Source organism: Labrus bergylta, chromosome 16, assembly GCF_963930695.1.
Source record: "Labrus bergylta chromosome 16, fLabBer1.1, whole genome shotgun sequence".
In the NCBI taxonomy this organism is placed as follows: Eukaryota; Metazoa; Chordata; class Actinopteri; order Labriformes; family Labridae; genus Labrus; species Labrus bergylta.
This window is the reverse complement of record NC_089210.1, coordinates 9,605,556-9,617,067: the sequence shown is the minus strand read 5'-3', so window position 1 is coordinate 9,617,067 and position 11,512 is coordinate 9,605,556. Positions and strand designations below refer to the sequence as shown.

At 41.7% G+C, this 11,512-nt stretch overlaps 1 protein-coding gene across 1 annotated transcript in view; it reads left to right on the top strand.

Annotated features, from left to right (window-relative positions):
- The first annotated feature begins 301 nt into the window (after positions 1 to 301).
- ngfra (nerve growth factor receptor a (TNFR superfamily, member 16)) overlaps positions 302 to 11,512 on the top strand; it is a 28,741-nt gene continuing 17,530 nt past the window's right edge. The window contains exons 1-3 of the mRNA XM_020632626.3: positions 302 to 776; positions 3,495 to 3,660; positions 10,588 to 10,950. Of these exons, the coding sequence (XP_020488282.1) occupies positions 738 to 776; positions 3,495 to 3,660; positions 10,588 to 10,950 (568 nt within the window). The 5' untranslated portion in view covers positions 302 to 737. The remainder of the gene's footprint in view (positions 777 to 3,494; positions 3,661 to 10,587; positions 10,951 to 11,512) is intronic.

The following is an 11,512-nucleotide window of genomic DNA, read 5'->3' as shown; positions in this document are numbered from 1 at the left end:
GGACACACTTGATAAACAGCTGCACAAATTAGAGTGTCTGCATACTTTTGGCCACATTGTTATAATATAGATTTGAAGAGAGTGTAATGCTGCTCCATGTGTCAGACATTACTGTTTGCAATGAGCGTAAATTATTTTAATGTCACCCTTTTGGATTGCATCAGACCTCACGTGAGATTAAAGCAATGTGTGTGTGTGTGTGTGTGTGTGTGTGTGTGTGTGTGTGTGTGTGTGTGTGTGTGTGTGTGTGTGTGTGTGTTAGGAGAGAGAGAGGAGCAGGTTGTATAGTCTTACTGCAGGAGTATCAGGGCTAATAAACAGGAGGGTGGACGTGCCCCCCTCTCTCTCCTCTCCTCTCCTCTCGCCTCCTCCGCAGTGCACTTGCAGCTGAGCAGCACTCCGGACAGGACGGTCTCCTCCCCCCTCCTCTTCTGCCTCCTCTTCTTATTCCTCTTTTTTTTCTTTTTTTTTTTGCTATCTATGTGTGGTGCTGCTGAGGGGTGCACCTTCAGTCGCATCTCACTCCGGTGTGCGGGTCCTGTACGAACGGACGCGTGACGGTGAGGACTCATTGATAAAAATCCAAACGCCACTGGGATTAAAATGAGCACTCCTGCTGCGCGGCTCTCCTCCACCTCCACCTCCTCCTCCTCCTCCTGCTGCTCTGCCTCCTCCACATAGCTGCTGCTTTCTCTGCACAAGATCTGATTTTATGAGACTCCAGTAGGCGACGCAGGATGACTACTACATTATCGCTGGTGGTTTTGTGCGCTCTGGTGAGTAATCTGTACAGTAACTCATGCGCGTATGCCGTGATATACACAGCTTTATCACTCTGTTGAAACTGCAGTTTTGAAATATGCCATGCACTTTGTGATATTATTTTCCTTAAAAATGTGTCTGCTGTACCTTGTTTTATGTAGGATACTGATAAGTTAGAAATCCAGCTGGAACTTTTGTAGGAAGTTTTTCCTGACTTAAATTCCCTAACATTCATTTTTAACCCTTTAGTGATGTATGTGATATTTCCACGATATCATAAACGTCGTCAAAATGCGCAGTAGGCTATAAGTGCCGTAGTGTTTCCCACTAAAAATTGTAATATTAAAGGACTAATATGCCATTTATGTTTGCATCTGTGGCTTAACCTCAACTACAGACTTGCAATAGATGCAATAGATATTTCACGTTTTTTTTAAATCCACCTTAAGCTTTACCTATGTGTGCATACTGTACAAACACACCTCCCTTGTGGGTTTCAACCAGAAAGAACAAGTAACACAGCCCTGCTCCTTGCATCTGGAAAATTGAGATCTATTGGGCTGCATCCAGTAATCCAGAAAAGGTCTGCTAGCAGAAAACTTGGCCAAACACTTTAATGACTTCAAGCTATGCATTTTAATTTGTTGAGTCCAAAAGATGAGCGATAAAGACGCCGCAGCTTATTAAAAGTAAATTGATTCATTCAATTCTTATCAAAAATGAGCCTGGCTTTATTTTGACAATGAGGATCATCTGAAAGTGTGAAAAAAAAGATGATAACAGAGGACAGAGTACGATAAGGCACAGAGCTGAGTGCAAATCCTCTTGGTACTCTGGTATGTCCACAGCAGCTGGTCTAATGGGGCTGTGCAGCACTCAGTCATCATGTGAACAGCCTCGGAGAGAGGGGACACTCTGTTATGACAGCTGTTTTTGAAGGGTGGCAGTGGTCAGGTGCTCTTTGGTGGAATTACATTTAGAAATAAACTCACAAATTGGCCATGAAATTGGGAAGAGGGTGAACCAAGCATATCACAGCTGGGTCACTGTATGTTTTTTTTGTGAGTGTATATGCATGTTGAACCCTTTTTCCTGCTGAATTTGCCATTCATCTGTTTGCGCTGAGTGAAATTCCAGGGAGATGTCACAGGAAAGGGAGTAGACGCAGTAGTCAGGGACATGAATCCTTCCCTCGCAGATACAAGAGGGAACCCCTTTGAGGTTTTGGGCTGCTTCAGAAGTTCATTTTTGCAGATGAAAAGGAGACTTTAGCTCTGATGAAATGCTTGAATAAAACTTGAGGTTTTTGTCAGCAATCATGACAAGACTAAGCCTTGAGCGTAACATGTGAAGCAGGAGAAATAGGGGCAATATTGAAAATGAGGAGCGAGAACAAGAGGCAGAGAGAGAGAGGGAGAGCTGCTGGCTGCACTCTACATCTGTTTCTGAATGAAAGCAGCGACAGCACAGAGAGGGAAGGAGGGGTGGAGAGGAGCAAGGGAGGGATGAATGAGAACGATAGAAAAGATTGAACTGATGTTTCAGCAAATGTAAGTGGAAATGAGCTTTTGTCGGTTACATAATAAGAGCCACAGGACATAGTGTGTTCCAGTATGATGATTTTCTTTGTTCTATGCAGTTTGCGGGTTTGAATTCTTTTTTCTTTTTTCTTTCTACACTGCTGTAAAACACAAGTGGTCTCAGTTCTGTTGCATGATTTTTATATCAGAATGAGCCGAGAAAATGCAAACAGGAAAGAGGGAGAGGAAGAAGGTTATTAGTGGAGATAAGAGAATTTGATTTTTTTGATTTTTAATGTCAGGATGAAAGAGAAACAAACAGCAATTGCAATTGTATTTACAGTCTGCAGGTATTTTGGGGTGATAAAACGTGTATTGAAATGCTAATTAGGATGGAGCTGTGGAAGAGTCTTTTTATCTAAAAGATGAAAACATTACTTTATGACTTCAGCTGAGTTGGGAAAAAAGTGTTTTTGTAGTTGAAAAAATTGCCATGTCCCATCTGGGTCCCCGTAGTACTGTAAAAAAAAACAAAAAAAAACAGCAAGTCCCCATGAAGTAACTATTCAAGTTTACAAGTTTGACCAAATGTGTTTGTTTAAGGTTGGAGTGTCCCCCCCCCAAGGAACAAATGCGACTGAGTTACTGTGATGGTTTTTTTTTTTTTTTTTACAAGGTTCATCATTTTTACCTGCCCTTGCAGTGGTTTCTAGGGAGATGTCGATTTTCTTTTAGCATTTTGAGTTACAGTCCTCAAAAACCTAGAAAAACAAGCATGTGTGTGTGTGTGTGTGTGTATGTGTAAACCAATGATTAGAAGCAAAGGTTCACAGCCACCCCCACTTTAAGACAGTAATTAGGACAGGCATGTGTATAATGTCGTGAGCACATGATTTTATGGTAACTGCCTCGGCTGGAGCGTGTCATAAGTTTACTATTAGAGCTGATGTGCCTTCGGGGCAGCTAATAGGGCAGTTTAGACAGTTTAGATAAAGGTGGAGACAACATGATTTATGATGAATGCTGATGGCGGTTGGATTGAAGGAACAGGTTCTGCACCTGGAAGTCATTTTCCATCAATTTGTTTTGCCGTGCAGGTTTAAGTCTTTGTGGCCCTGTGCCTTGTGTGTGTTTGTGTGAAAGTTTGCTCTGCCTGTGAGTGTTTGCATGTGCGCCTCTAAAGTACTGTGCCTCTGTCCCCCGCTGTGCCAGGTGGCGTTAGTGTTGGCATCTAAGACGGAACGGGCTGTGCTTCTGCAGCCCTGTGACAGTGGCCAGTACACGGCCGGTGGGGAATGCTGCGAGCAGTGTCCACCTGGAGAGGGAGTGGTGAAGAAATGCGGCGCTACGCAGACGGTCTGCGCCCAGTGTTTGGACAGTGAGTACACATTTGTCATGGTTTGCATCTAACACACTGAACTGATCACATCAAGTTTATATATTCTACAGAAAAAAAAACACAGGGCTTTCAACTAAATAGTTTATGATCCTTCAGTGAACCATTATGCTGCTCTGCTGTAAATGGGATCGACTGTGATAAACACTCAACAATTAAATTAAAATAAAATGACATTTATTTCTGTTAGCACGTTAATGGAACTTGCTATTATGTGTTAACATCAAGCTCAATTAACTAAGATGTACATCCCAGTCCACCTGTGAGAAATGATGCCCTCCCTTGGAGATTAATGCATCAGTTGTCTTACATTTATTCAGGTAAAGTATTTTTTTAAATAACTGCTTGTATCTGAGCTCTAATATTAATAGTGGTATTTTGTTATAATTTGGGTGTTATTTAATTCACATTGTTATAATACAACAATGGCTTTTGGGAGGAAGCCCAAAGTAGTGGTTTCAAAAACACAATAAGTCTTCTTTGGTACCAACATTTGCCACTTCCATGCTTTGAGCTTTTTTGAGGCATTTTATTTTGAAGGTTTTGCGGCCCTCCTCGTTGGTGGTGTTCAACGTTTGTGAAAACGCGTCAGCGACATGTCTTTCCACAAACGTTGTCCACAAACCTCCCTGCAAGCAATTTTTTTGACTTTGGTAAAAATGTGGTTCAAATGAAATCTGCCCCACAATCTGTCTGACAATCTGTTTTCTATTTAATTGATTTGGGTGAAGTAAGCTGAAACAGATTCAAAAAGGAACTTTTAACTCTAAATTGCTGAATCCTGACTTTGCAGGAACTCTGTTTCCTAAAATGTGTTGAATTTAACTGGATTACATTCAATGTGGAGACGATCAAATACAGTATGTGCAATGATGCACAGATGCAAAACTACTAGTCACCAGCAGAATTACACACACTATACACACACACACACACACACACACTTGTATACTCATGTAACTTTCGGTATTTGGATCTTCTCTTTTTACACATCCACTCCATTTTGTTTGCTTACTAGTGGTCACTTGGCTCTGAATTCTGAACACAAAAAGAATACTGACACCAAAATACAATCTTATTATCCAATTTGTATGAAGTGTCTACTTTGCCTTTATAAAGTGCCTGGAGAAATAAAGCAGGAATTCATATGTTTGATGCTTGTAAGTGGGTCCAAATGTGTTCGCTTACAGCTCTGCTCAGGCTGCGAACCATTAGCACTCACTCTATAGACCCGAGCTGGGAGAGGTGCCAACACTGCAACATCCCGAAAAAAGAAAAGGGAGGAGAAGAAGAAGAAGAAGAAGAAGAGCAAATGTTCCAAACAATAGTGCTCTGCTTAATCCCATGGTATTTTTGGTGACCTGTTCCTGCAGCTCTCCTTGCCCTTTAAGATCTTGGTGTTATGTCAGATTTCTAAGTAAACGTCAAAGTGTGGGTCACAATCATGGCTGCATAGGTCAGGAGGGACAAGACAACTGGATCACAATCTGCAGTGGTACCTTTCCTTGACCTTTAAGTTCACAGGTCCAGTTTGAAATTTTGACTGACACCTAGCAGAACGTTTATTCATAGACAAACATCACATATCAACAAAGACAACAACCCTCTCTTGCGTCAAGTAAAGGCAACAATAATCAACTTAACCGTATTTTGTGGTAACGTATTAAACAGCCTGGAAAAGGCTGGCAGGAATTCTGTTTGCACAAAGACAACTGATACTGTGATTGTCACTGAACGTCTTTGCGAAACAGATGTTAATCTTTGTGTTGTGTCACGTTGTTAAGAATCTAAAGACTGGATGATTTCACCCCTTTGAAGTTTTTTTTACTCTTTGCCTCTGGGAACTTTAGAGCTGCAGCAACGGGGCACAAGGGGCAGGGAGCCAATTCGCTACATCTAGAGTGAGACTGTGCCACAGGGTACGAAACAAAAAAAATAAAAAACTGCGAGGCCAATTTCACATAGAGCAACTCTGTTGAACAAAGTTCATGTTGGAACGGAAACTTAAGGGTGTGAAATTGATCAAAGCAGGTCCAGGTGTAAAAGTAAGCGAGAAATCAAAGAGGACTTCTGATAGTTTTGCCTTGGAGTTGTTAAAAATCCAATCACACCAACAGCTGCAGAGTGAGTAGAGCAATTAATACTCATCCTTGAACATTACTTATGATTGTGTGCTGCAGGAAATTGGTTGATATTAAGGCGCCAGGAGAAACTCGTTACAGCTTCACAATCGTCTAGACTTTATATTTGGCTTGAAGTCATAAGCACTTTGTTTTGTCGTATTTGTGCTGTAAACAGTGGCAGGTGATGTGCAGAAGGTAACCCTGCGGCTCCATTTCTCTGTAATGTTTCTCATGACTGCACTTCTGATGAGTATTTTCTTCATTCACCCTCCGATCCCCGCACCCATCCACACCGGCAAATCCATCCAACTCTTGTCGTGTCTCCTCTTTTCTTCTTCTCCTGTACTCGCTCCTGTCAGCCAGATTCCCCTGAACCCCTTTTCTCCCTCCTCCCCCCTCCCTATTCCTATGACTCATCGTCTGTATTAGCGGATAAAATGGTATTAGAGAGCCAGGCACCAAAGGGCACTATCTGCTCATTCATCACGCATTCTGTTACATCAGTGCATCTTTACTCATTTGATCCAGCTAATTAAACCATATTGAAAAGCCTATTGTGCGTCTAACAGTGAACAATTATCCTGCTCGGCTGTACAGGAACGGTATTCACCACTGATAAACACTCAACAATTAAGCTCAAATACCCGGGAGGTTGCATTGAATTTACCAACGTGAATGTATTTTCAATGGTTTCAATATTGTCTTTGTTTCAGCAGATAAAATCTTAATGTACCTGGGGACCTGAGGAGCAAATACACACACAAAAAAAAAAGGTCTTAGTTGGATATATGTGGAAGTGAGCGGCCGAAACTCTGACCTTACCTGAAAAACTAAGACATATAAATACATTTTCTAAAGTGCAGAAATCAATAATTAAATAGTGGGATTCAACACATCCATTTCCTGTTTCATGGTGAATATGGTTGAATCTTTATTTAAGACCCCCCTTAGTCACCACTTCCGGTGAGTGTAACCCCCCCATCACCACAATCCTTGCTTGGGACGAGTGCCAGCATCAGCAGTGCTGAAATATTTATCAGTCTCCTCCTCTTTTCCCTGCTGTCATGGGAGACAAGACAACCAGACCTGCCTCACTTAGGGAACCATCCAGAAAAAAAGCTCTCCCCCCCAAAAAAATGATTGAAGATCAAAGAGTAAAAGCCGGACAATGCAGCGTTTAAGAGGAGTACCATTAGACTGGATTGCGAGTCACTGGGGATTTAAAAGAGGATGGAAAGTAGAATCACAGCCTCGTTTGACGAGGACTGAAACAGTGTCAAGAATCGCTTCCAACGTTGGATCATGAGGGATGTAGAAAGGAGAAATGGAGATTTTACCCTGGCAGGTCTTCAGTGGCAATGGCAGACAACCAGAAGTTCAGCACAAGGATACAAGAACAGCTTTGCTCCTTTGGTCTCCTAATAATAGCTTTGGTTATATCCTAACACACCTGTTTCAAATCAGCCAGGAAGTTAAGTGGACCAATGAGGCAGGGCGATAATTGCACACAAAAATGTTGCATGTTTAAAAAGGCAAATAAAACCGTGATCAGCTTTCCAAATGTTGATTCTTTATACACCGTCAGCATAGTGCAATGACAACAATGGTGTTCCAGCTGAAACCTAGAACGTGGCACTACATGGGAGTGGGAGTGATGGCCATCCCTTCCTAAAAGCTTACACCTGAAGTGCTGATTGTGGAGATCATGGGGTAGTTTCAAGGCCGTCCACAGCTACATTATTGATGACACTAATGGTGGCGAAACACATCAGTGTTTTAAAGGGGGGTCTTAAGGGGCTGAGGTGGCACATTTTAAGTGCATCATCTTTCCTTTGCACAAACATGTCTTCTTTGACCAATGGCCTTTTTTTTTTTTTTTTTTTACTGCTGATCATGGAAAGTGATTGCTAGGATGCACTGGTCATCACCCAATTGGGGACAATTAGAGAAAGAGTCATCATTTATTAAAGAAGACACTCTCCACCTGATTCTTGATGACCTTTTACTTTCTTTTTTTAGCCCCAAGTTGAAAGCGCTGACACATAAATCACACACACACAAACCTCTAACACACACACACACACTCCTCTCCCGTTCCTGTTGAGTGCTCAGTGCATATGGTCACATTTAGACATGTTTACACACAAGGACTGCAAAGGGGCTCATGCATGGGAGTTGAAATTAGCGAGGAAGCCAGTGTGCCGCGAGATAATTGAAATGAACGAGCACAGATTTACCGGTTGAGCCTGACTGCAAAAAAAAAACAAAAACAAGAGCTTTCTGCTCACAAATTCAAATAACCATTTAAGTCTAAGGTCTGTTATTTGTCAGTTCAGTCAGTGTCATCATCCTCTTTCGCTTCTGCCTCCAGACAGTAATAAGAGCAAGGGTTGTTGACAGATTGAGAAAAGAATAACATTGAGTCTGACTGTGTGTGTGCATATCCAAGAAGGAAACTGAACTCACTTACATCCCTGACTACCCCTGACCTTTCCCCTGTCAGTTGTACCTCAGCACTTGCTCAACACTTTGATCTCTCATTCATGTTTTCTACAGCAGACCACCCTCAAAGTTTGTGTTTCCGATCCAGTCAGAGGACTAATCCAAGCAAAGCATATGCCATCTTCTTACTTCCTCTCTACCGCTGTATCATTCCCTCCTTCTGCTCCCTTCAGGCTGCCTGTATAATGTGACATCCTTCATCCACGGCATTAGCTGCGCCTGCCGTTTACAAGGTGTTTAGGGCTTCAGTCTGTGCCAGTGTTTGTCAAAGCCGTTTACGTTGCAAAGCAAGTGCTGGGGACATTGCTGTGGGGCTTTTCACACTCACAATATGGTGTATCTCAACACATTATCCACCAAGCAGCTCTCTTAAAAAACACTCACTATCAGACATATGCCAATGCAGATAAGAGTTGCGCAAAGAGTTCCACACATCCACACAGTCATGCGACTTTTTACAACTCCACCCAGTCCCAATGATTTATCACAGAGGAGGTTTAACCAGTATTGACTTGCTGCATGCTTCACTTTGTGAAAGAAGCATTTGCTGGTGTTATTTAACAGTGCTGTTTCATCGCACAGTCATGTCTCATAATCCCGTTTCTTTCATGCTGGCCGCCTAACTTCCTGCTACACTTTGTAAAACTGCTCTTGTTTGCTCTTGTTGAAAGCAGCAAGGAGTAAAACAAATTGAGTTGTTTATGTCTGAACTGCAGCTCTTTCTAGTTGACGGTTCTCATGGTAGGCATGCTACAAGAAAAGCAAAATGGGATTTGATGAAATGTGAATCTGCCTCTGTGGTGAACCCATAACTGTACAGTTCTATTTCTTTCTTGTCGGCCTCTTCCTCCAAACACATTCTAAGACACACAATCACACACACACACGCGCCACCCCCTTATATTATGCATAATTCAGCAAGCATCCAGTTATCTGAAAATAATTCTCTATAAACATGCAATATTAATAGATTACTCTGGGCTCCTTGGACCTTAGTTGAATCCTCCTGATGCAAACATTCCTGGAGAGCAAATTTGATGTGTCTGAAGTAGGCAATTGAAAAGCACAAGGTGATTACTCAGCTAGCTTAAGAGTTAGCCAGTTAAGCTAACTCATAAATTAGCTGGCTGGCTAACAAACAATCTATAATCAAATTAGTTATATTTTTTTAAATAGCCTGAAAGCTAATACATCTTTACACTGAATAGATAAGGACAGGTTTTTCCTATGGAAAATGAAAGAGCTAGGTGTTAACTTAGCTCAAGCAGCAACCTTGGGAGTTAAAAAATGAAGCCAGTGATGAAGTAAAAAAAAAAAAAAATGCAGTTTATGCTTGTTTTAACAGAAGAAATTAACAGATTTACAGACTGGTTCAAAAAATGGTTTTCATCTCTATTGCTCATTTTTTAAATTAGTGAAAAATGTAAGATGGGATGAGCTTCTTTTTTTATAACTTATCGGCTTGGATCATATCAAGGCCAAGAGTTATGCATTCATTTGCATGAATTTGGGCATGACTGATTTGATTGACAGGCAGGCACCTTGTAGCTGTTCGCCAGGACCCTTTAGGTCTGCCTCAGCTCCACCTCTGTTCTTGCCACTTGAGTGAATGACCCATAGGTAGAGTCAGTATTTCAAATAGCAACCAACATTGCTGGGCTTCATAACTCCTCTTGAGACACCAATGTGTTAAGTCACTGAGACTTTGTCCATGTTTAATAAAGTCAATGGTGTAGCTCTGTCTGTCTTTAAGAAAAAAAAAATACCCTGTATAAATCCATCCTTGCACATCAAGTATGATATTGAAATATTTATCAACTATGAATTAGGAGTCACTGTAAAGCCTTTAAGTACACTCAAGTAATTGCCTGATCACTTTTAAACACCATTTTTTTATGATCTCTGTACCCGTGTTACCATGCTGATGCACCTGCACTTCCTCCTTGTATGACTGGGATTAAAGCAGTTTACTCCATGCAGCACAGACACATTGAGATCGATATCATAATGAGCGCAGCAGGCTTTTGACTCGCTCCAACACAACACAAGAGCACCTTTCTTTTCCCGGAGCACAAATCACTAAGAGCCCAATGGATCAATGTGTCCTCCCTTCTAATGAATGTGCAGTAAACATGATTAATGTCATTAGACGCACTGTTTATCCCTCTGTTTATCTCCTCGTATTTCCTGCTCTCTCCATCGTCTAACCTCCTTTGCTCTTTGCCCCTTCTCTCATTTCCTCCTTCTCACTTTTGTGTCTCTTCTTCTGTCCCCACATCTGCAGGCGAAACTTTCTCAGAGAACTACAGTCACACAGAACAGTGCTCGCCCTGCACGCAGTGCACCGGCCTGATGCGGATGGAGACGCCTTGCACCGACTCCAACGATGCCATCTGCATCTGCAACTACAACTACTTCTTCAGCTCGATATCGGGCCAATGCGAGTCATGCACGGTGTGCCCTGCAGGCCAGGGTGTGTTTGCGCACTGCGAACACAACCACGATACAGTGTGTGAGGAATGTGTGGACGATACCTACTCTGACCGGGAAAGCTACCTCGATCCCTGCCTGCCCTGCACCATCTGTGACGAGGAAACGGAGAAACAGCTGGCTGAATGCACACCAACCAGTGATTCTGTCTGTCACAGTAAGTCTGCTACACGTTTAGGTCGCTTTCATACCTTTAGAACAGGAAAGCATTTGCCAAAGAGATACAATTTTGGGGACCAAAATGATGCATCATCAGTTTGACCATGACTCACAGGAAAAATGTAAACTTGATCTAAAGAGATTGTCAGTTGACCATAAAAAAAACTATCACTTTCATTTCTAAAGAATAATGCCAACCAAGTTATCTTGCTTTTTTCCATTTTATTCGACGAAAGATGAAACTCAAAATAATTGGTACTCAAACTATTGGCTGGATAAAAAAAAGTGATTTTGATATGTCGCATCAGCTTGTATTTGGAATCTGAGATAGTAAAGCAAGTAATGCAACTCCTTAATGCAAATGACAGGATTACTTATTTTCAATGATGGCCACAACAAGCTCATAAAGAACAGATGGTTATTGTCATAATCGTTTGAGCATGCAAATGAGCCTTATCTGTCAAATATAATGCATTACAACAGGAAACAGGAATACAAACCACAGCTCCTTGTACTTTATCATGATGGGATATTGTCTTTTGTAATGTGGTAACTACATG